We start from the raw sequence: 24,400 nt of genomic DNA, 5'->3' as shown, positions 1-24,400 counted from the left end.
TGGTTTATAGTTTATACGAAACGAAAGAGAAAGAACGAGTTGATATGTAACTGATCCAGTCGTATGAGATATGAGATATACCTAACCTAGTACCTACCCTAGGTAGGGTAATTTTATTACAAAAGCAAGCAAGCAAACATGATTGGATCTTAACGTCTCCACATCGCCAAGCTGTCACCACAAATGTTCTTTCTTACATGACAACGCACGTCACTCTCTTATGTTGAATGTTCAATGTTCAACGTGCAATGTTTGATGTTTACCTATCTTATGTGCTTCAACATTAGAAGATAAATAAATATATCTCTTTCCCCATTTCATCTTCAATCGTCTATTTCTATATCATCAAGCATATCAATATATTTTATCAATAAGCTGAGCCTGACGACGGGTTTTTCGGACTGATGACCACCTCGGATCTCTGCATATACAGGGTATTGCCTCACACAGGAGACAAGCCAAATGGACGGCTCAGGCCAGGCTCTAGACAACGACCCGCTAGACCATAATGTCGCGGGAAAGCTTCCCGAAGTAATTAATATTGATATTGTTCAAAATGGAGATCTGATCCTAGATGTCACTTTTGAGAACTCCCGGGACACCATCCGATCTGCCCAAGCTGCCCAGTCTAAACTAGGCAGCCAGGGAACGCAGCCTGTACCAAAGAAGAAAACCCGCGTGGCCTTCCGTGTCAGCATCAAGGCGCTCAAGGGTCAGTCTAAATACTTTGAAAAGCTTCTCACAGATATTCGCTTCTTAGAGGCCAATGATATATCCAGTGCCTTTGCTGCACTCTCCTTGAAGAATATCAAGCCTGATGCTGCTGAAGCCAAGGACCTTCCTTGGATCAAGATTCGAGATGATGACCAAGCCACCCGCTACGCTTATAGAGATGGTGCATTTGCAGACCTTTTGCGTGTTCTCCATGGCAAAGAAGTCGTTACGAAGCAGGTCACGATGATATTTGTCACCACTCTAGCCGTGTTAGCTGATCGTTTTGATTGTGCGGCTGCAGTCTCCAAGTATCTCGCCAGTGGCCTAAAGTTCAAGTGGCCCGTAACAAGCCGTAAGCCTGTTAGAGATGAAGTCTCCGTGATGAGCCGAGTAAACGAAGATATTCTACGTCAGAAAATCCTTGTGTCGTGGCTGTTGAATCAGCCAACTAGGTTCCAATCTGCCACAAAGGAGATCATCATGAACGGGTCCTGTCGATGGAGCCCCTTCGCTGAAGAGGATGATGGTTCACATGCCACGTGGTGGTATTTGCAAGATGGACTTGAGCGTAAGTGTTTATTAATTATGAATACATGATCACGTCTACATCTATTGTGTCTGTGCATATTAACCCCCTGAGCAGATGAGTTACAATATCGGCGCCAGTGCATTCTAGAGACAATCGCCTCTGTCCCGCAGCACTTCATACAGCTCTACACGTCGCGCACGCGGCAGTGTAAGCTCGGGTACGACTCGAGCTCCGCCTGCGACTCGTACCAGCTAGGGGAAATGTTCAAGTTTCTAACGAACAAGCATCTCCTCTTCCCCGTCGACTTCACCTCGGGATCCCTCGACTCCGTCGCGGACACCTCGCTACTACAGATCGACGGGATCCTCTCCACGCTGCGGCAATGCCCCAGCTACCAAATCGACAAGCACCACACCAACTGTGGGCTCCGCACCCGTGTTGTGCCCATTCTCGACTTCATCCAAGGCCTGCTATCCGCCAACTCCATCCCCATCACCCGACAGACGTGGAAGGTCGATCGTCACGCCACCACTTGGATGCCGCCCGGTGACGAGAATGGAGACCCGCCGGCCAAGCCGTTCCGGTACACGCGGTCCCTTGCGGGTGACCAGCGGCTCCGGTTCGAGCACGCGATGGGTGCGGAGCAGTTTGCTAGGAACGTGTTCACGGCGACGAGTTGGGATTGGACGGCGGAGGACCAGGGACACGATAGTCTTCCGTCGACTACGCCGAAATGGAGTTTTTGAAAAAAAAAAAGATTCATAAACGCCCTTAGCTTAAGTAGATAGTTGCATTGATATGTCATGTACTTACCTAATTAGGTAATCTATGAGAAGGTGGCTAGTAGAGTAGCAGACTAGATACTGCTGGGCCTAGAAAGAAGCGCATTATAGCGAGATGTATGCTTTGCTCAGGATACCTACCTAGCACGTGGTTTTATACATCGTTGCCCACTCATACACACACGCATACATGGTAGAGCAAGTGATTTCAAACAGTCAAAGCAATTGCAAATACTCACTGCTCACTGCCCAATGTCCAATGCCTCGTTCTCGTTCTGGATAATAGTAACGGTAACAGTAATGGTAATCGTGATTTTATATATACTCAGGCGCTGGACCATTCATCCATCCGCCTTTCTTTCTTTCTTCGAATCTCAATCACTAAACACTGACTGACTGCCTGCCTGCCTGCCTGCCTAGGTAGATATGTACCCAACCCTTCAATATGAAGAATGATTACGATCGTAAACCCCGGGATTCCACACACACCCCCTCCCCCCCCCCCCCCTCCTCTTCCTCCCCTTCGCTCGTTCTCGCACGCAAAAAACACGACTCCGTAACGCCGATACAAATTTATGAGTGAAGCAAACTTTCTACCCGACCTGGCGAACGTAAAAATGAATGGGCCAAAGAAAAGGTAACAGTAGTCTCTCAGTTCAGCTCCTTAATGCCTCGAGCCTGTTACGCATCTGGTCCATCATGGCCTCTTGGTCCTCCTCCTCCTCCTCCGGCTGCTGCTGCTCCGGCTGCTGCTGTGCCTGTGCGGGCAGCGGGGCACTGGGCGCCGGGCCCGCCTTCTCCATGCGGCCCTTGAGGATCTCGCCGAGCACCTTGTCGACCTCGCCCTCGGCCTCCTCCTCCTCGTCTTCCTCCAGCAGGCCGTCGTCGAGGGGCAAGGAGTCGCCGACCATCTCCTCGATGACGCCGGCCTTCATGAGCTCGAGGGAGAGCTCGCGCATGGTGCCGGCGAGCTGGGGGAGGCGGATCAGCGCGTTGACGTCCTTCATGACGCCGACGGAGGCGCGGATGCTGCCCTCGATGCGCCGCACCGCGAAGGCCTCGTGCACCTGCATCTGCACGCTGTTGAGCTGCGCTTTGGACGTGATGAGTCGGGCGGAGGTCCGCCGCGCGCGCAGGAGCTCCCGCGCGAAGTCCCGCACCTCTCGCTGGGCTTGCCGCGCCTGTGAGGGGTTGCGCTGCGCGCGTCGGTCCGCGGCTACGATCAGGTTCTTGGTCTTCACTTCGACTTGCTTCACTTGCGCGATGTCACGGTCGAGCTTGCGGATGTTGGAGCGGATTATCGTGTTGCATTTTCGCATCTATTGTTTTTTTCGAAGGGGAGGGACGGTTTTGTTAGTGAATAGGGGTCTTGTTTCTCGTTGTAAAGGAGGCCTGGCTGGGTGGTTTTCTCTCTGCCTAATGGGTTCCCTACACGTGCGCTTCGATAAACCCGGGGAGCATATAGAGTGGGTCGGTGTGAGGGAACGGAAGGGGAGGGAGGAGAGGAGAGGGAGGGAGGGAGGCGTTTGGTTGAGCTCACCTGGGCATTGGGATCCGGCGCGACGAAGAGGGCTTTGATGGTCTCCATCTTGGCAAATATGGGTTGTTGGAGACGGTCAGGTTGAAAAATTGATGTTGTAAATATGTGGAATAAAGCTCGACAAGGACGGCTCCTGCCGAGATGCCTTAGATGGGATCTGGCAGAGCAGTCCGGGGGAGCTGAAGTGGTTAAGAGGGATTGGCACGATTTAGTATGGGATTTTAGTATGGGTGGTTCAGGTTTCGATTAGGGGAACCGATAGAGAGGAACGAACCCGATAAAGACACGGATAGTTGATAATGCGATCTAATGACGTTGCAGTGGCCCCAGTGCCCAGGAACCAGCCTAACCCCGCTAAAGTCCTGTGCAAGGCAGCAAAATCTGCACAGTGGGAAAGGTTCCACCGTACAAACTTTATGTATCTAGCCAGACTTGTAATTCACATACTTCACTGTATCCGTATTTGTGTTACTTGCATACCTGGAAAATATCAATTGATTGTGATCACTGATTACATATGGATTGTATGGACATGTATCAACCGTAACGAATGCAACTTCAATAATCTACCTGCAGATGAAACCAGGGCTTTGGAACCTACACCGTAGCGTAGGGCTTCTATCAAACTTCACCTTTATGCAGTCATCTCGGAGTTTGCTTTTTTTCTTCCTTTTTCATCTTGGCCCTTCCTGTTATAATGTTCCCCTGCTTCTGAAAATGACGCAGCTTGTGAGGCATTGTATAGAATACGATTGATCTATCAAGTTGACACCACATACCTACATAGCATATGCATGCACATATGCATGCTACTTGTGCTACATTGTATGCAGTAACTGAACGTTGAGAATATCGTCTATTACATGTACTTAATAGGTATGATATGTTATGGTAATGTACCTCGTATGCTCCGGAAGTACATCTCCAAAATACTTTCGCACGACTTTTATCCAATCAAATCAATCAAATGAATTTTTTAATTACAGTGCGAAAGTGAAACCAATGAGCAAGTCAGGCACCTGCCCCCCATTCGATTCCAGCCCTGCTGCTTCTTCCGCCGCTTTCGTGCTGGTTCGATGTTTAACGGAGGGGTGCAGGTGCAAGCAGTTGCTTTTCATCTTTAAGCTTTAGAACAACCTCATACTTATTTTTTTTTCTTGTGACGGTTTTCCGCATTCCACCGCTTTTCTTCTATCCTCTTCCTACCAATTCGATAAATCCCATTTTTTCTGTTATCTGTCGAACAAGTTCAACGTCGTTATTTTTCAACGTTGAGATCACTATTTAACAACCCCGCTCCCACCTATTTCAATCTTTCTATAAGACACTCAACGACATATACCCCACTATCATCAGAAACTACTACATCATCGCTGCCAACATGTCGCAGGTTACTCCCGAAGGTGAGTTGACGATACCTACCCAATACCACACATTATATGCACCTAGGTAGAACGTGCCTATTAGATCTAGACTACACAACAGCTATTAACCTATTAATTCCAATGAAAATCCAAAACTAACCACTGTTTTTGTGCGCAGTTCTATGGGCTCAGCGCTCCTCTAACACCGACCCCGAGAAGAACTTCATCTATCTCACTATCTCGGTTCCCGATGTACCCAAGGAGAATCTGAAGCTTGATCTGCAGCCAACAACCTTGACTTTCACCGGCCACTCAGACACACTCAAGCGAACATACCACTTGGACCTCACATTCTATGCTGAGATCGACCCCGCTGCCAGCAATGTGCACCATACTGCCCGTAACGTCGAGCTAAAACTGCGCAAGAAGGAACTTGACGATGCCTACTGGCCCCGTCTGCTCAAGGAAGCTAAGAAAGTCCAATTCCTAAAGACCGACTTTGACAAGTGGGTCGATGAGGATGAGCAGAATGAGGCTCCTGAGGATGATTTGTCGCAATTTGGCGGCGGCATGGGTATGTAACCTTGAAAGGCACTAGTCGTTAGCCTTTAGCCTTTATGGATGATATCACTAACGCTCATTATAGGAGGCATGCCAGGAATGGGTGGCATGGAAGGTTTGGGAGGTATGGGAGGTATGGGTGGCATGGGCGGCATGGGCGGCATGGGCGGCATGGGCGGCATGGGCGGTATGGGTGGTATGGGTACGTAATAAGTTTCTCCAAACATAAGCTACAAAACACTTCAACTAACATATAAACATCAGGAGGTGGCGACTTCAGCGGTATCGACTTCTCCAAGCTCGGTGGCGACATGGGTGGAGGCGATGAAGAAGACGATGAAGATGACGACGACGAAATGCCAGCCCTCGAAGGTGACGAAGAGGCCAAGACAGAGAGCAAGGTAGAGGAGATCAAGGAAGCTGAGGAGACCAAGGCACCAGCGTAAAGGACTTATCGAACGAGCTACAAAGGCCTTCGCCCTCCCGCGGTTTCCTTATACTAGACTAGTTGTACCCGTCCTGTCAAGCCCAAAGATATTTTAGGCGCAAATCGAATTGACAAGTAGTGATGCGGTTCAGGCATGTTTCGGAAACCGGCGAGCTATTGGCTAGCTAGGAGGTTAGGTTACCTGTGTACTTGACGCTGGAATCCGATGGGAATGGATTTTATTATTAAGTAATCAAGCAGTTTCTCCTGCAGTCTCCCCTGCAGCATGACAATCAGGAATCTTAATAGAGTTCGGCCATGAACAGTGAATAACAACATACCCAGGTAGCTAGTGAACAGTCAACAATAAACAAGGGGTCACAGTTCCATGTCAAGATCCAGATCCAGATCAAGTATATACGAATCCCACACATTGACTAACCTCTAGCTAGGTAGGAACCTTCCACCTTTCAGGGCTTAAGCACTCATGTCGCCTTTGGTTACACATTGTATCCGTCCCACAAGCCTCAAATCATTCATTACGAGAAGCTAATTGTTCATGACGAATGTCTCGAACTTCGGCAAGCTGGGTAGCCGCAATACTCCATGCCCTATGTGATTGGCCGTGTCCGAAGTCCCGGCCCTGCGAGTCTTTAAGTTGGTGTCACGATAATTCCCGTTGTCAATCTTCCATTTTTTTGGAGCTTTTAATTCTTTTCAGCCCCTGACGGGATCCCATGAAGATTGTCTCGCGACACGGTTTACAGAGACCTGGGTTCAATATTTACGTGTATCTGTCTCTCTGGTTCCCTCCTTTTCCTTGTCTCCGTAGGTATCTTTGATGATGATCTCTCTTTCTCTCCTTTTTTTTTCCTTTCCTTTGTTTTTTGGCTTCCCTCCCGAGCTGTTTTCTATTTCTGGTTACCTCCTCCCACGGGGAAATCTATCCGGCGCGGTACCTGCATGGCGCGTGTCGTGGGGAGGTGGTTAGGTACTATGTATGTAAGTATGTAAGGGTTAATTGAAGGTAGGTCGCCTTAAGTCGGGCCTTCGTGTCAAAATAAATATGTTACGAGGGATCTGTTCTACTGACTGACTCAGGGAAGATCGGAAGCTGCACTTTGGAACTGCAAGATTCGGCACCTTTTTCTATCTCGTCTATCTGCTTTTTTCATGCTGTACATATATATCCATGGATGTATGTATATGTGTTGCAATGTTGTATATGCCAACTTCTCTAGACGAATAGTTCCCGGTGGCGAAGGGGAAAGGGAGGGAGGGAGAGGGGGGGCTGTAGAACGGAACCATTCTGCTGGGTCTTGCCTCCCGTGAGTCGCGCCTGCAGCACGACGGAACAAGATGTGTGTGTCTTTCTTTCCTTTCTCGCGTGCCGTGCTTGCTTGCTTTGCGCTCCTTCTTGTGCGTCTTGAATGAGGTTTCCCTATAGTATGTGAGTTTTTTTTTTCTTGTAGAAGGTCCGTCTCGCGTACTCCTCTCCCATGGCTCTTGCTCCATGCTGTTACTTTTGAGTATAAAGGCGCTCCCACTTCCTCACCTCTTCGATCTAGTAAACTCTACTTCTAGATTTCTGCCACCCTCTGGACCATTCTTTTTTCCCGCGGCTTCACTTTTCAATGTAAACAAACTCGTCTGTCTATCACATACCCAATACCATACTTCTTATAAAATTCACCTTGACGGCATTGAACGTCTCGGAAAACCTACAAGTATAAAAATACCTACCTGCCTAACCCAGGTAACTGGCATATATACCTACATATATACATCCAAAACCCGCAGCCATGCCTCACGCTACCAAGAAGCCAGCCCGTCCGCGTCTCGCCACGACCGCGCCTTCTTATCCAGCGCGAGGACAGCAGCAGCAGCAGCAGCAGCAGCAGTCAACCCAGCCAATGTCTTCATCCACACCATCCTCTGCAGCCACTTCTGCTTCAACTTCAGCCTCCTCTTCTTCCGGCTACTGGACAGCGGTAGATGCAGCCAAGGCATCAAGAGACGGTGCCTTCCTCACTGCCTGGCCGCGCGACGAGTCGTACTACGCGCCCCCGGTGCACCCACCTGCCCAGGGATACCACCAGCAACAGTCCGGGCAGCAGCAGGCAGCGTTGCAGTATTACTACGCTACCACATCTGCTACGGCGGCAGGGCAAGGAGGAAGTGGATGAATGCCTAGTATACACCTGCCTACCTACTCGGGGTATATGTACTAGGGAGGGAGGCAAGTATGCGGGCTGTGCTTGGTGTGCGGTTTACAGGGTTTTCCTATCTGCTTGCTCTTCGATGTGAGGTGTTGATAAGATGGTCAGGCGTTGGCATGATTTCACGGCAAAGGAAAGGTTGCAAAGTGGGTAGGGGGGTATAGAGGTGGTTAGACGGATGCCGAATTTCAAAGGTGCTGCTTTTGCTGGATTGTAGATGTATATCTATCTCGACACATTTCAGAGGAGTCTACAGGAGTTTGTAAGGGAGGTGTAAGGCCTATGTATAAAGAAAGGATGGGCAAGGAGCTGTATTATGGAGGGAAGAATGGTCAATATCACGACAACGTTTCTGTCGGAGGGAAATGTAAATGGTGGGCCTGTTCGGTGTTTGCTGTAGCTAGGTAGATTTAAATCACCTTTCCCCTACCAAGATTGCCCAGCAGCTGATCGAGGTAGTTGGTAGACGCAAGTTCTCAGGTCGTCTGTGATAGGTGTTTACTCTAGGGATTTTGAGGCTTATCAGAAAAGCACCAAGAGAGAGACGAACGGAATATATAAAGGGATGGGGTAGATGAATGTGATATAATGGAAGACTCATGCTCATTATCGCACAGTACTGGGTAGGTAGCATACCTACCTAAGCTAGATATTTCTCAGGACTTATCTGGACATGATGTCAGGCTGCCCATCCCCTATTACCCCCTGAGTCATTGAGATAGTTGCATAGGAGCTACCAGGCAATGAAGACTAAGGTTAGCCTTCTACCCACCGAATGCCGAGTCTTGGGAATCATACTAGCTGATCCTCCCTTTTTGATTCCTTTCTGTTCGACTAACCAACGTTGTTAATTGGAAGCTTCTTTGAAATATCACACTAAGCACTTTCCCCCTATTCATGTGCACATTGGACTTTATAAGCCTTGGTGCCGGTAGTCATGCAGGCTCCTTTTATAGGTACATGTATGTTAGCTATCGAGTGTAAGACTGGTCGTGTGTCTAGAGTATGCACTTCTGGCACCTGAGTTGCCTACTCACGCCAGCCTTCACAAGCAGCGGCTGTTATGAGGAATACAACTAGGTTAGGGCTTTATATCTCAGAGGGTATGGGATACCTTGTCCTGAGAGTATGTAGCTTGTCCTTGCTACTCAGTTCTCTGGCTTTACGGGGCATACGCTCGTAGACTTCAGGCCCCTTTGAATTATGCAAGACTAAGTAAGGAGTAGGCACCTAGGCAATAAGCCGTAGAGCCGCACCTGAATGCCTAGTAATAATGCATGCCCCTTTCTGTATGCTCATTTCTCTCGTGGTTCAACAGTGGCATATGAATCATATCCAACTCTTATCTCAGCCACAACTATGACTTATAGATACCTACCTTTCCGAATATGCCCCTATTCAGAGGCTCTTGTACTACCTCCCTGGTCGCTTGAGCTTGAAATACAAGTTGCGAAAATCAGCAGACCATAATGTGTGCCTACGCCAGCTTGGTATGTATTTTGGCGATTGTTAGAATTGAGGGTAAGAGCAAAGTTGATATAACCCCTTTTCTGGCACCCTACGACCTGGTGAACAGTTTAGATAGCTGTCTGGCTCTACAGCCTCATCACTGTTGCCGCGTTAAACGCTTGCGGTCCAGATTGAACCCTCAACATCCACTTAGCGCTTACCTAGGTAGGCACGTTTCCATTCAACGTAGGTATAAGAGAGAACAATATGGCAAAGCAATGGCATCCACACACTGATCCGGCATAGTTGCAAGAATATACACCTAGTTCATTCATCCATTCCAGCTGCCTCAGTTCATTACCACTCATCTGGGCACCTACCGGCCATAGGGCTGATGATAGGTAACTAAACCCGAGTGTTCTTCAACTACCTAGGTAGGTAAGCTAATTGCCGCCCTCCTTCCGCGACCAACTATGAGGTTCTATGCGCCGCGCAATCTGAAGCACGCCTATAACATTGCCAGCTCTATTAATAATAGCAAAAAAAAAAAAAAGAGGAATAAGCGCGTAACGTTCCCTTTAAAGCTGGGACTCGTCAATCAAATCACGCCATCGTCGAAAAGTCGGCAGCGCTTGATATTTGTATCACGGTATGTAGGTATGTATGTATGTGGGCCGATCTACCTACTGTAGGATCGCATCTCTATAGTAGAGCAGTCTTAAGATCTATAGTATGGGGGGGAGAGAGTCTTTTATTATGATCCAGTTATACATGGCAAGTGAACCGGCCTTGTAGGGCAAGAGGTATTATTATAAGAGAGTGGCATAACTAATAGTATCATCTTACCTAGCCTAGTAGGCAGGGTTATGCAGTACCTGGCTTAGTAGTGGTTCTCCCGCGGCTCGGCGGTCCGTATGGGGGGGATAAGTGGTCTCGTCGGTCATGTGCCGGCCCTAGCAAATCCGTCACATCACATCACACTTCGGAGTTATGTAAGACACCTGGGCAGATATAAAAAGGAAAAAAAAAAAAACTCCCTAAAAAAACAATCCAAAAGAGTGAAGGGCTGGAAAATTAGATAGGCACATGGCATCTATCACTTTTCTATCACTCGCAGTATACGGGCCCGAGCATAATTATAAGACAGGTATACCTAAGCATTAGAGGCTTGGGATGGAATGGGAAGGTCCCGTTTCCCTCCGGGGTAATCAGCATCCGAGAATGTGATAGCGGCGCAAGGTATTGCCATCACTTTTCTTCATCGAGACGTATGTATGCTAGACATGCTACATAGACAGGTATAGGTACAATACTTACATATCTGCAGCACAACACGGTACGATACTAATTAGCACCCATATCTATACCTCGAACATCGCGAGCGTTCTCCCCATCACGAACAATCCCGGCTTCAATCGCCGGACCAATTGATCAACGGGGAATAATAAGAAGAAGAAAAAAAAGCCCTCACCTCACCTACATACATATACATAGCATACATACTTCCCTTCCAGCATGAGAAAGCAAGCAGGTAAGTAAGTAAGTGTATCCGGCGTGTGATTCATACAAACTGCGTCGCATAGCGCCGACTGCTACAGCGAAAGAAAGAAAAAAAACCACACACCGGAGAGGCCCTGTGCCCTGTCGTCGCATAAGTCATATGAAGTGTTCGCGCAAATCACCGTAGGCGTTCGAAGCCATCGTGGGCCACTTGTTCGGCCGGCCGGCCTGGCCTGCCACGTTCGAAAGCTGCAGCCGCTGTCGGGGATTAATTTGCATGAAGTCATCGCCGGGGTACCTAGGTAACTAACTAACTACCTGTGTACTATGTATGCTGGAACACACAAACAGATACATACATACATACCTAGTACACACATGTACATATGTATGGCGGCATTTCCTTAATCCTTTTCTCCCTTATTAATAAAAAAGGAAAAGGAAAAGAAGAAACTCCCTGCAGACGGAAAGCGCCCCAAGAAAAGAAGCAGGACAGCAAACAAAAGCTCAACAACCACTTAAAGGAAAAGGAGATCCCGCCTTGAGTTTGAAGTAGACTGATAACCATACATACGCATACGCATACGCATATATCATTGTCCAAAGCACGCAGGTGGAAATGCTAACTACAATGATCCGGCAACGGACCGGACCTGTTAAGCAAGCCTGCGACGCGCCGGCGATACGACAGGGGGAGATAAGGAAAGTGAGGGGCAGGGGGAAGGGGGAAGGGGGGTTCGTATATTATGAAAGAATGAACAACGAATACCTACCTACCTACCTACCTACTTAACCTAGTATCATCTGCTTCCCCTTGTCGAAGAAGCAAAGCAGTAATAATTAGTTCTTTAAAGCATAGCATTGGGCCTCAACCGTTGCGTTTCTCGAGAGCGAAAGCGTTGCGGGGTTGCATTTTGCAACGTCGAGGAGTGCCAGTATTGCTCCGAGGTGCAGCTCTGGGCTGCGGGCGCGATTTGGGTAGGTAGGAATGCTCTAGGTACGTATATAGATTGGCACATAAGTAGATAGAATATTGAAACCCCAGACGAAAACTCCTCGCTTCCAGAGTCTGCCCCTTTCCCCTAATAGGGGTAGGTAGGTAGCTATCTAGCAAACAGCAAAGCATACCTAGCTTAGGGCGCTGGGCTTCACGATGATAGGAACGCCGGAGAAAGCCCAAAACCAAAATTAAAAAAAGAGTTGCAACCTTCAATTTACCTTACCCCCCCATTACTTACCTACCTAACCTAGGTAGTTGGGTACCTCTACTACACCTTACCCTGTTTCTCTTCTCTTCTCAAGGAACGAAATGGCCCAGTCCGGAATGTGAGATGTGCACGACGCATTGCCTGTCGCGTAAGTAATCTGGAATCTAGAACTTTGATAATGTGTGTGTTTTAGTAGTCAAGAACCAATGCGTGGGTTTTTGTCACATGTAACGATGTACGAATCAGTACGATAGCTGTTTGAAGAGACGTGATTCGACTTTTTAAGCTTTTAGTTTGCTTTCTGGATGGCTTGGCGTAGATCGTCCGAGCCCCATGGTACAATACCAATGTACGGTAGCTTTGTGTGTGACTCTTGAGTTGTGAGTGGTGAGTGGTGTGTAGAACAGAGGCCGGGGATGAAGATCGGTCTCTGGATTGGTGGTTTCTTCGATAGGCTACCGTGGATAGGTGGTGTAGTGTAGTAGTGTAGTAGTGTAGTAGGTAGATACATGGAGTACTTGATGATACTTGATATTTACATGTAATATTCAATGTTGACATGTGGTGTGAGATCAAAGTGTAAGAATGAAGATGCGTGTAAAAGAATTCAATGTTGAAGATGCCGTTCAAAGATACATACTATAATGTATCTAATGTAAAGCGGGCCGTATCAAATAGGTACATTATGGGTGCTGGCCGGTGACCTCGGTATGGTTTGCTTCAAATTGCTTGCCGATAAATAGGCGTAGGTACTTCATTGCCTAGGACATGGATCATGATGGATGATTAAAATCGCGGCAAGATGAACTCGCACGAAGTTCGGCAAACCACAATTATTTCAATCAATTGATGTTCTTTGTTATGAAGAGTACCTAGGTAGTTACATACGGAGTATAATATTATGTATGAATCTACAAAGTACATGCATTTCTCCAAATTGATCTAAATTGACGCAACATGGCGGAGCGGAGAAGCACGTTTAAAAGAAACCCCAACAATGACTAATTCACTTACCCCAGACTTATCGATATGTACCTAATGTATGTAATTAATTGAATGATTCGCAATATAAATTTGGAGACTCTCAACTTTGAATTTCATTAAAATTCAATGTTCCCGTTCTTTTTTTCTTATTCTTTTTTTTTTTTTCCTTTTTGTACTTTTTGTCTCGGGACTTGGATGAACACGAATCCGGGGAGAGTTTATTGAGTTTAATAACCTTATTATATTAAATCGACGAAGCGGCAAAGTGGCTACCTACCTGGGGTACCTACATCAATGATACATATATCCATATGGATGGTGGCCATTCTTCGCAAGCTTCTATCAAGTTCGACTTCATCTATCATTCCCGCGGGGACAATCTAACCTAGCTAAATTGGCCAAGTAGAAAACACGGCATCGTGTTCATACAAACATAATACCGCATCGGCATTTTCATACTACTATGGTATATACATACCTAGGTTACAGGTAAAGGTACAGCTACAGTTCGCAATCTTACTAAAGGCCCGACGAGAATATCCATGGATATCACGTTGCGGCGAACGAACATCTCGGTATATCTCGGTACCTATTGTTGTACTTAGTAAATTTGCCACATTTCCCCAGCTTCTTAATATGTAATGCAGCGAACCGCCAAGCGAAGCGTTCGGAGTTCTCTACAAGGCAATTCGCTTGTTCACTGACTAAGAAAGAAACCGAGATGTCAATCAATCACCCACGGGGTTTCGCGAAGAAACTCCGGGTATGGCAGGCAGCGTGGGATTCAGGGTTCCGAGATGATCCCCTTGTCGCTGCTGCTCCCTGACCCCCATTGTCATCTATTGGGGGGCACAGTACTGTAGCTAAAAATTGATTTCGTGGTGGTAGTACCTATTCTAAGGGGATGCGAAGGATGATACTACATAATACAGTATATTCCAACACCTGCTGAACTGGGACAAGAAACATGATCCTTTTGCTCACGAGAAAGTTGTTGTTTGAGATAGTTATCACCTGGGACACTCTTCACGAAACGATGCTGGATATGTAGCTTGGCTACGTGTAGGTACCTGCATGACCTCATTTACTTGCTACATACTACTTGAACTTCAATGTTCGTATAACTACACGTACCTACTTTATAAGTTCAAATGTTGATCTTCACTGCGGGTTGCCTATGAAACTCCAGATGTCGGTGTTAGCAGTGCGTACCTACGTAAGAGACGGAAACCAGCATGGTGGTTATGTAGAATCATAGATTGCCATTTGTGGACTACATAATTCCCAAATGAAAGGTGCCGAGGCAGTTGGATACATCCATGTCCATCTTTAAAGATCGCCACGCCACGTTTTGACTACAAAGTGACATTTCCCGCCTCACGGCTCGCGTTACATAGGTACCTACATAGTATTACAGTACATGGCAAACATTGTCATTATGAGTCTTCCTCGTGAATCCTCGGTGGCAGTGCGCAGGCAACAGCGTGGCTGCTCACGACGAATGATCGGGTGTAGGCGGACTTGGAATGATACGGATGGATGGATGGATGGATGGATTGGTTCCGATTTATTCCTGACTTGGCCCTTTTGTCCCCGTGGTTGGTTTCTGGCCCGTGTTCACACGGGACTTTGTTCGCCGTATAACTAATAAATGTATCAAAATCTTGGTGAATGGGGGGGGTTCTGATATTGGTCACTTTTACAATACGTATTATCTTAGCTTCGGTTACTCTGCGGCGCGATTTAGCTGGATGGCGATGAGCCGACGAACGCTTATTACTATGTATTAGGCCTCGGCGGGCGCAAGGGGCGCCGGTGCCATGTTATTCGTTGCCCTCGGTCAAATTATCGGAAGACATAGGACAGGACAGAGAAGCATTTGGGCTTAAGGATGTCTAAGCACGAGGCACTTGCGCGGCATTCATGTCGATTCGATGCGAGACGTTGCGACTTGACTGACTGACTGACTAACTGCCTGAACTGAATGACTTAATAATACCGACTTACCTGTCTAGACATAGGAGTCATACGGGAAACTCTAGAAATTAGGCAAAGATCAACCCGTCTCTGGAGCAAACTATGCCCAGTCGCTTGGGCTATCTTTGACTTTTTGACTTACTTGTTCTGATTGTCTGGTCTGTTTGTTGTTTGATAGACCTTTACTAACCTAGGTACTTGTGCAGTCCTGATGATACTAGGTAATAATACATAGCATTGTTTTTATTATAGATCACGCAACCGATGTTTTTGTTTGTTTGCGACGACTCCTTGCCCTTTGGATGACCTTCGGTCGCGTTGACCCTTCCTTTGCCCTATCTTTGTTTTCGTCTAGAACCTCTCGGGAAACCCGGAAATCTGGGGCGTAGCAGGGTACAACTGTCAATCAGCTCCCCCCCAAATACCTGACATGCCTCGCTCGGATCCAAGCGTTCAAGAATACACCACATACCTAACCTACTAAACCTAGTAAGAAACTCCAGATTTTCCCTTACTGGGTACCGGCTGTAAATACGAAGCGGTCAACGTGGGCCCCGAAGGTCGTGCGAATTTCTTTCTAGAACATTTTTTTGCCGCTGTAACCCTACCACAGCTTGATACTAGAATAGTACCTACATACCCTATATCTGGGTGTAGATATTATATGCTATGCATTTATATCGAAACCCTTCAAAGATGTTTGTTTTGCAACGCTTGTTACGCTTGTTACCTTCAACGTTGGCTTCTGGTAGGAGAACCTTAATAAAGCTGAAGCCGGTAACATGCATTATTGCGTGTGCGCGTCCGTCCAGTCTACGTATTTCTATCTAGCACCTATGTACACATGTGGCCTGCCTATCGAGGTGCGGTCCCGACAATTGGAACCATTATTAACGTGGGTAGGTATATGGGTAGAACATGTTGCTGTACCACATAATGGAGACGGGAGGTTGATATACACCTACATACATACATAGAGCTCCATAGGCCATACGTCATGTAACAGTAAGGTGGAATGCCCAGGTGGTAAAAAAAAAAAAAAAAATGGTGTGCGATGCCCAACACCGACACACCACAGCCGCAACCGGATATGATCGTGAAATGGGGAAGCTCACCAACAACATGATCCCGAAATGATAGCAGACACATACATTTCCTACCTTCATCCACGGAGAAAGAGGTCATATTCGTAAGCAATACTTACCTAGGTAAGTAGGTAAGTGCATAGGTATGTGGTATGTAGTACTATTCAAAACCCGATCCCGGATTACGTTGTCTGTACATAGGAATAGGGAGTAAGCAACCATCTTCTATTCTTTATCTGTATCTGTCTCGCTCTCGTCTTTTTGTTGGATTATATTGTTTCTTGATTGTTCCTGTTGCTACGGACGTAGGGTTGGATTATGGTGTCAACATGTAAGAGTTGTGTTGCGATGCGTCTGAGTCAGGATCGCAAAACGGTCCTCCTACCTACTCCTTCTTTCTCCTTCTCCTACCTAACCAGGCTAACCTAGGTATGTATGTATGTACTCCTGATTACGAGATCTTCCTAGGGTAGCTTCCGCTGGGGAATTCTTTGGGGTTTCTCACGCAACGCATCCGTTACGCTATTACCTAGGCAGAAAATCAAACACCGAAGGCAAGCAAGATGTTAGCAAGATTGAGACAGACGCACACAATTCGAAGGTCCCTACCTACATAGGCCCCCTCCTACCTACCTAAGGTATCCTATACGAGAGTTGTGTCTTGGTTTGGGTAAGCGGTCTGGGGAGAAATGCCGGCATTGGCCAGCACAACGAGAAAATGTGCGGTCAGCTAGCTAACTCACCTATACCCAACCTGATGCACGATACATATGATATGTAGGTTTAGGGTATGTTGTATGTATGTACTAGGCATGCAGTGTCCTATCTATAACGCAGCCGGTTTGGACCGATACAACTCACTATTGCTGAGCCGCGGACGGACTGCAGACCGACCAGCGTGGCGCATAGGAAACCAGATGCGAGAATATCATTAGACAGCCCTGCGAGCGACTAACGTCATCAGCAGTATCGTCGTCGTTAAACGAAAAAGGCAACACAACGGATAGACTATTGCCTCTCACTCATCCATCCATCCATTTAGTCAGTCATTCACCCCTTAACTTCAACAGCCGAGCCACCTTACCATATGCATCTTCGAATCCCGAGGGTCTTATTTCCATTTCTCTTTTTATTTTTCTTTTCTACTAGGCACTATTATTATCATTATTAATATTATAATTTCTAGTGTGCATTTCTTTTTTTGGTCTCCGTAAGTGATCGGATGCGGAGGGTATATTTCTTGTGTAGGGCAAAAGTAAAGTAGCGGATAGATAAAACACGGCTATTATACCAGTGAACAACATTACCTACATGCCTAGCATATCTGTAAATGAAGCAATCAATGCATGCTAGCCTAGCGGGACGGACGCGGACAGTGGACACACATACATAGTACATACTACACACACACAGACATCCATCCCCCAGTTTTCAGAAAAGAAAGTCCTGCCCAAGGTGAATATGTGTGCCCGAGAGCCAACGAAAGAGAAGTCAAGAGGAGCGCCTCCTTCGTCACAAAATTGGTTGTGTCTCATGTCAGTAAACGAGAATAGTAAGTGAGAAACTAAAATTATGTGACCGATCCTCCGCCTAGCGACCAACGGAAGCACCAACGGAAAGCCTCAAACAGCCCAGTGGCTCGGCTGGCGGGCTGGCTTTGGCAGGATTCAAACCGTAATTTACACCATTAACTATCAGCCCCTCCCCAGCGTGGCTCTTCAGGAAGAAGATGGGAAACCAAGCCGTGAGATTGGGATTTCGATAATACCTGACATTCTGCCTGTCACAAAATCTACCCAGGCATGTACAATACCTAATGTATGTATAGAGTATCATCAACCATTAATACATCCACCATTACCACGCTGATGTTGGAAACCGACATCTGGAGAATTATTCTGCTGCCTCCAGGGCTACATTGTGGGAGACGACTGCCGGTATTGAAATGTGTTGTATTATATTGTCTCTTCTAATCTAATAACCATACCCCGTAATTAAATTTCAAAGTCATTTACCGAAAAATCTCCCCTACCTTGTAGGATAGCTGCTAACCTAGGTTTATAGTTACGTACCTGGTATTCCCAGGACCGTGAATGAACCGGCTACGGGCTCACTATTACCGTAACCTGGGTTAAACTTGAAATACACCTATTAAACTACACCCATTGCCTACCTACCGACCTAGGTAATATAAGTACCCAGCCTAGTAGGTTATCTAATAAGCCCTGGAGCCCTGTAACATAGGGAACAGCAGCCCCGGAGGCTAAGCTAGAGGGAAATCTAACCTAGCCTAGGGGGTACTCGGACGCTGGGAATTAGGATACTAGGGAAGCGGGAGATGGACCCGGCCGCGGCACTCGGATAGGGTACTAGGTCTGTATGTAACGACTCTAAAAGAAGTCCCAGGTCTGCTACATATGTACATACAAACATACATAATGATACACCAACGTAGGTGGGATACATGGTGCTGAACCCTGATCGTCTCCCTCAGCTTTTTTTCTTCTTTTTTTTTCTTCCCACCACGGATCCATGGCACCTTGTTCAATGGGGCCCCTCTTCCCTTCCCTCCCCTGCAGGGACATTCCCGCGGTCTGGCAATTTGGCTCTCCGATTCTTCCCTCCTTCTATGTAATGTTCCAAGCCGGGGGTCGAAAATAGTTTGTGTGGGCTCTGGAGGATGCCAAAAGGCGCAAAAACAGAAAAAGAGAAAAGCACTGACGAAACAAATGCCAACGGTATGTTGCCAGCGATGTTCTACATAGCAGATCCGCACGTCTTAGTGGGTAGCACGCACGTTAGTGTTAGTTTGAGAAAGTTGGTCAAAGTTGTGTCCTCCCGTAACTAACTAACTAACCAACCATACCTTACTAGTAACTATTTAGAGATACCTAGTTAGGTAGGTATAATATGTAGGTTTGTATACCTATGCAGATAGTTAGGGTAGAACAAAAAATAGAAAAAATAGAACAGAGTCGATAGATAATAACTACCTACATCCATAGATCTCGTTCCTTTTTAGCGGTGTCAAACCCCGTCCAACTGCTTTGTCCTCGCCTGATTGGTGGGACAGCTCGGGGAATGGAAGACCGCCTTCGCAAAAGGGCCTGGATTTTTGTAGGGGAGGGGGGGTTTCGAAAGCTGACTCCAGTTAAGGCGGTCTAGGCTGACTTGGTTGTTGACTTGGGTGTTGACACCTATTCCCTGCCTCCCGGGCCACACACACCCCCCCTTTTCCTTGCCCGCATCCATGACAATGACAGGCGGTCTGCTGGGGGTGATTTGCGACGTGGGGGACGGGGGAAACTGGAAACTGCTACAAAGTACTTGAGGGATGTAGTAATGTACAATACAAGTACTGTTGTAGCTTTGTAGGTGGTAGGTGGTGTATGTAGCACATGTAACAAGCAACAAGTTGCTGCCTCCGTGCGGCGATGATTCACGGTCCAACACACCCTCTTCGGTATATATTTGTTCTCATGGCCTTCCCATGCGCTCCCGTCCCATGCCTTTGCTTCCCCTTGTTTGATTCCCCAGATCAACCATCGTAGCCTGCCTTGGAGCAAACTAATACATAATAAATCTACTCAGCAACCCCAGCTCCGAGCTTTATTCGCTTTCACTATTCGTATCGCGATAACTATATCTATCACATCCACCTATTACCCGCAACTCGACTTACACGGACGCCACACTTATACACGAGTCTCGCAACTTTCTTCGAAACGAAAGCGAAGCAAAAAAAATATACTATATATTTCTGCTGCTACGAAATCAACAACAATAACAACTACTACTACAACTACTACTACCATCCGCCATCATGTACAGCCCATACGGCTCCTACAGCTCGATGAGCTCCTCGCAACCGATGGACATCCCGCGCAGCAGCTACCTGTCCCACAACTCGACGTACCAGTCCAGCTGCGCCTTCCCCTCGTGGCCGCAGCGGTCCTCGCTCACCGACGCGCACGAGGAGCGCGCGACCTCGTACCTGTCGGACGACGACCTGTTCCCCTGCGACCTGTCGGACGACGCGCACAGCATCTCGAGCAGCTCGGGGAGCACGACGCCGACGTCGATCGCGCGCGAGGTCGACCTGCTGCAGCTGCAGCGCGAGCAGATGGCCATGCAGCGCGAGGCCGTCAAGTTCCTGCTCAAGGAGAAGGAGAGCCGGCGCCAGGCGGCCAAGAAGCAGCGCCGCAGCAGCAGCTCGAAGAAGAGCCCGAAGAGCAGCAAGGCGGCGCACCTCGACGTCATCACCGAGGGTGGAGAGTGAGGCGGACTTTCCCTCCCGTGTCGGAGATCGAATGCATGCTATACTAATAATGGTGAGTCTTTTCTTTCTTTCTTCGGCACCACCACACTGCACACACACACACACACACACATCTTCTTTGAAGATATGTAATGCGGTGTGATCCGGTATCTTGGTATGCATGCAGTACAGTTGCTAATGAACGCCACAATCTAGTATTTGGACGATGATATATTTTGTTTTAACACCACCACCACCACTATTATTTTTTAACGACCATAACGCCTAACCCCCAATGATGAGATACCCAAACCCCTGATACCCACCAACCACCCCCTCCCAGTGCATAGATAGGTACGCATCGGCCGCCGAATAGGCGGTGATGCATGACGCCGCGGCGCTGGGATGCATCCTACCCGCGCCACTTATATATACACACAACGGGGATTTTTATCATTTTATCTATCAAACCAAGATGTATATGTCAGTCAGTCAGTCAGTCAGTCAGTCAGTCAGTTCCATGTGTGTGTGGGTGGGTGGGTGTAACAAGAACGCCACGGCCGCCCTAGATTAAAACAAAGAGGTTGTTTCTTTACTCTAGCGCCGTGGTGTCACTCACACACACTGCACATTGGATACAACTACAACTACTATTTACCTACCTACCTACCCGTCGTCCCCGGAAAAACGCCACGCGCTCCTTAGTCTCAGCCACAATTCTTTTTTCTGGAGTTGGGTTTGGGGGAGGGGAAGCGGGCGATCCATCCGCGACTGCTTTCGAGATGACTTGCGTCCGACGACGGGAGGTGAACGGTGTGTATCGGTACATAGGAAAGGAACCGGTGGAGAAGCGGAGAAAAAAAAGAAAAAAAAAAGAAAGGTCCCGCAATAAAACCCAAGAGGCTTTACCACCAAGCAGGGTTTAATGTGTTTTGGATATCTTTTTTTTTCTTTTTTTCTTCTTCTTCCATATCAGGAAAAACAAGGGGGGAGTCTGGCGGTGAACAAGAAGGAAGGAATGGAGAAGGGAGAATGGTGAATGGAGGAGACGAAGAAGAAGAAAATAGGCCGCTAGTGTGGTCGATGAGATGCAGCCCAGCCTAAAGTGACGGCATAGGGATCGAAATGCTTGGAAAAGGCATTTATGTATGCACTATGTGTGTGTGTGTGTATGTGTGTATGTATGTGCGTACGTGCGTACATACATACATGCGTGCTTGCAGAAGGGTGGATTGCATGTGTGGATGTGGATGTGGATGTATGCCATTGTATGGTCTGCGTGGTCGTGTGTGCAAATAGGAGTTACAGGAATCGACGACCCGGGTATTCGGGTTTCGCGGACCTGATTGGACGGAAACACACCGAGGTGTTGGAGGTTGGTTTGGCCTATTGGCTGGCATTCCTGTCTTTTTTTACTTTTTTTCTTCTTCTCTTCACCTACAGTACCTACTACATGAGGTTACTTTTTTTTCTCTTTGTTAGGCATGTAACTACTGGTTGGTGGCATCAAGTATGTTTGTTGTTGTTGTTGCTGTTGGAAGATTACGATGTCTCTGTTGGGCAGAAGTTAGGAGACTAACAGATGAGCAAGAGAGAGGCGCAAACTGTCTCGAAAGGGATATATTAATTGGTTAATAGTTAGTAGAATAATTGGAAGATATCAAATCTAAAAATACAAATAAGAACAAAAATAAAGTCTTACCTTACTCATTATTGTTAACTGTGACTCAAAGCTGGTGGATATGAATTATATTAGTATTGGTCTTTTGTCGAGTATGGATTTTTATCAGATTATCACCTTCCGGACCTGGTCATACCGACGACATGGTCTACGATTCCCAGTATTTGCAAGTGTTGGAAACTAGTTAAATCTATGTATAGCATCTAAAGGTAGTAGTTAGGATATCCAACATCTAAAGGCGAATATTTCAGCCACCCAACCCTCACCTTTCCGGAATAGCGTGGGCTTGACTATTCTAGTATGTACTGCCAGGTACCATATATACCATACATACCATACATACCATACATACCTATGATAGCATAGTAATTAGATATCTAACGTAATATGTGTGGTAGGTGTTTGGTACGCCCATCTTGATCCGACCACTTTAGAGTTTTAGGGTTGTGACGACCTTTGCAGGCGGAACCAACGGGTAGGCTGACGATCGGTGTCGACCGACATAGGCGAACATACCTATGTACATATTACATCTAGGCAATCTAGGCGAGAACATTAACAGATATCTTATAGGGCACACTCTCCGCACAACGGTATCCGGAATTGATCACCTCTTTTTTTTTTTTTTTTTTTTTTTTCTCTCCTCCTTCACACAATGCAATCCCTCCGACCCTCCGAATAAGAGAGCAGTGCGGACGAACAGGGGTTGAACGAAAGAAAAGAAAAAAAAAGCATGCCCTTGCCCTAACCTACCGTGGTATATCACACACTTCCAAGCTTGTGATTGCTTGGACGGTGGGGCTTGTCATCACGGTTTTCGTGTGCGCGTGTCGGTGACTTGTCTCTATCTATCTCTCTGCCTCTGTTCTCTGTTCTCTGTCTCGCTCGCTTGTCATTGCCGTTGGCATTGTCGCTTGTCACCATAAAGTGGATTTTCTGAGCACACACAAACCAAAGTAGTTGGCTAAAATTACGAAAATGGGAGGGGATGGGGTTCTTTCATGCGCATTGGATCATACGAGATGAAATACTATAATGGAAGGCATTGCTAAGATCTTTCAATGCTCATGGGAGGGGATTTCCACCACGTCGAGGGGAATGGGGGGGTCAGCGTGGGGGAGCTGTGAATTGCTGCGTGGGGAAGTAAGCGATTATCTACTTGCCTACCTACTCTAGCATCTACAGTAACCTTAGTCGAAATCAACGAAACCATTCTCATTGACTGGCTACTTAACACTTGTCTTGACAAGATAACGCCGGTTGGCTTCTTGACCGCCGAAAGCCCTCTGAGTCACTGCTTGCGTTGCTCAATGCCCAACTACCCAACTCCAAAGAAACCCGTCCCGTGATAGGAGGATGTCGAGGGACCAAGAACTTGATAGTCGCCGCAGGAGGCTTCGAAATGATGGTTCGTGGCGGCTTCGGAAGAGCTTCCAAATGTACGAAGTAATATGTACCCCACATGTAACTCGGATACTTCTTTTCTTTCTTTCTAATCGTCTCACCTACCTACCTACCTTGACCGACTAGGATGTCAACGGCGTGGCGCCCATTATCTTGCGCTAATGGTATGTCCTATCACTAACGGGTAGAGACACAACCTATTACACGATAAAGCTTGCTCTTTCCTAGATCCAAGAAAGTCATCAGATCCAGCCCCTATCTACTAGGTATGCAAGGAGCTTGTCTAGTTCTGGACGTGATAAAAGGCATATGATCCCTCTCTGTGTGAGTAGCAGCTCAGTAGGTAGGTTAGGAAGGTTAGGAAGGTTAGATAGGTTAGCTGATCCTAACGAGAAGGGTGATGTGATTCAGGATGCTATTATAATAATAATGTTAGGTTGGTGGTGAGTGCCTGGAGCTCCCCCGCAAGTGATATCTCAACAACGTTGTAGTCAGACGAAGAAAGCAGGTATCAGAATGTTACCTCTCCAGGTATTGCGCCGCAAACATGCAAGGGGCTATAATTATGTATGAACCAAGCCATTGATTGATAGTCCCTAGCTCTAGAGCACGGCCTTGGGGGGGAGTTATCCGGACCGTCTTTGCTTATGAGGTGGAGCGGAACGCAGCCGGAGCAAGATTCTCTTCCGCTGCCCCTCTCATGCCCTTTGCTTGCGTG

General features: G+C 47.2%; 9 protein-coding genes across 9 annotated transcripts; 6 read left to right on the top strand and 3 right to left on the bottom strand.

Annotated features, from left to right (window-relative positions):
* The first annotated feature begins 178 nt into the window (after positions 1–178).
* Positions 179–2,271, top strand: GGS25DRAFT_481457 (uncharacterized protein). Its single transcript, XM_049260191.1, has 2 exons — positions 179–1,282; positions 1,358–2,271. The coding sequence occupies exons 1-2, from the start codon at positions 463–465 to the stop codon at positions 1,987–1,989; spliced, it is 1,452 nt and encodes a 483-aa protein (XP_049118890.1). The 5' UTR covers positions 179–462; the 3' UTR covers positions 1,990–2,271.
* Positions 2,272–2,540: 269 nt separating this feature from the next.
* GGS25DRAFT_481456 (Snf7 family protein) lies at positions 2,541–3,815 on the bottom strand. The gene is made up of 2 exons (XM_049260190.1): positions 3,566–3,815; positions 2,541–3,344 (listed from the first exon to the last, which is right to left on the bottom strand). The coding sequence occupies exons 1-2, from the start codon at positions 3,611–3,613 to the stop codon at positions 2,682–2,684; spliced, it is 711 nt and encodes a 236-aa protein (XP_049118889.1). The 5' UTR covers positions 3,614–3,815; the 3' UTR covers positions 2,541–2,681.
* A 628-nt stretch (positions 3,816–4,443) lies between these two features.
* GGS25DRAFT_481451 (HSP20-like chaperone) lies at positions 4,444–6,312 on the top strand. Its single transcript, XM_049260189.1, has 4 exons — positions 4,444–4,968; positions 5,108–5,503; positions 5,576–5,641; positions 5,758–6,312. Exons 1-4 carry the CDS (start codon positions 4,947–4,949, stop codon positions 5,934–5,936), a joined length of 663 nt encoding a protein of 220 aa, XP_049118888.1. The 5' UTR covers positions 4,444–4,946; the 3' UTR covers positions 5,937–6,312.
* A 1,407-nt stretch (positions 6,313–7,719) lies between these two features.
* On the top strand, positions 7,720–8,103 carry GGS25DRAFT_519410 (uncharacterized protein; the record flags this gene model as incomplete). Its single annotated transcript, XM_049263701.1, has 1 exon — positions 7,720–8,103. The coding sequence occupies one exon, from the start codon at positions 7,720–7,722 to the stop codon at positions 8,101–8,103; it is 384 nt and encodes a 127-aa protein (XP_049118887.1).
* A 1,377-nt stretch (positions 8,104–9,480) lies between these two features.
* GGS25DRAFT_182520 (uncharacterized protein) lies at positions 9,481–9,970 on the top strand. The gene has a single exon (XM_049256638.1). The coding sequence runs from the start codon at positions 9,606–9,608 to the stop codon at positions 9,879–9,881; it is 276 nt and encodes a 91-aa protein (XP_049118886.1). The 5' UTR covers positions 9,481–9,605; the 3' UTR covers positions 9,882–9,970.
* Positions 9,971–15,781: 5,811 nt separating this feature from the next.
* GGS25DRAFT_481445 (uncharacterized protein) lies at positions 15,782–17,746 on the bottom strand. The gene has a single exon (XM_049260188.1). It carries the CDS (start codon positions 16,437–16,439, stop codon positions 16,110–16,112), a length of 330 nt encoding a protein of 109 aa, XP_049118885.1. The 5' UTR covers positions 16,440–17,746; the 3' UTR covers positions 15,782–16,109.
* Positions 17,747–18,069: 323 nt separating this feature from the next.
* GGS25DRAFT_481442 (uncharacterized protein) lies at positions 18,070–18,918 on the bottom strand. Its single transcript, XM_049260187.1, has 3 exons — positions 18,634–18,918; positions 18,404–18,545; positions 18,070–18,345 (listed from the first exon to the last, which is right to left on the bottom strand). Exons 1-2 carry the CDS (start codon positions 18,803–18,805, stop codon positions 18,496–18,498), a joined length of 222 nt encoding a protein of 73 aa, XP_049118884.1. The 5' UTR covers positions 18,806–18,918; the 3' UTR covers positions 18,070–18,345; positions 18,404–18,495.
* An 870-nt stretch (positions 18,919–19,788) lies between these two features.
* GGS25DRAFT_481437 (uncharacterized protein) lies at positions 19,789–21,104 on the top strand. Its single transcript, XM_049260186.1, has 2 exons — positions 19,789–20,670; positions 20,814–21,104. The coding sequence occupies exon 1, from the start codon at positions 20,163–20,165 to the stop codon at positions 20,616–20,618; it is 456 nt and encodes a 151-aa protein (XP_049118883.1). The 5' UTR covers positions 19,789–20,162; the 3' UTR covers positions 20,619–20,670; positions 20,814–21,104.
* A 261-nt stretch (positions 21,105–21,365) lies between these two features.
* On the top strand, positions 21,366–22,292 carry GGS25DRAFT_481434 (uncharacterized protein). The gene has a single exon (XM_049260185.1). It carries the CDS (start codon positions 21,742–21,744, stop codon positions 22,174–22,176), a length of 435 nt encoding a protein of 144 aa, XP_049118882.1. The 5' UTR covers positions 21,366–21,741; the 3' UTR covers positions 22,177–22,292.
* Positions 22,293–24,400: the final 2,108 nt, after the last annotated feature.

Source organism: Hypoxylon fragiforme (genome assembly GCF_022984875.1).
Source record: "Hypoxylon fragiforme strain CBS 206.31 chromosome Unknown GGS25scaffold_3, whole genome shotgun sequence".
Classification (NCBI taxonomy): Eukaryota; Fungi; Ascomycota; class Sordariomycetes; order Xylariales; family Hypoxylaceae; genus Hypoxylon; species Hypoxylon fragiforme.
The sequence above is the reverse complement of the archived record's forward strand: the minus strand, read 5'-3'. Positions and strand labels throughout refer to the sequence as shown.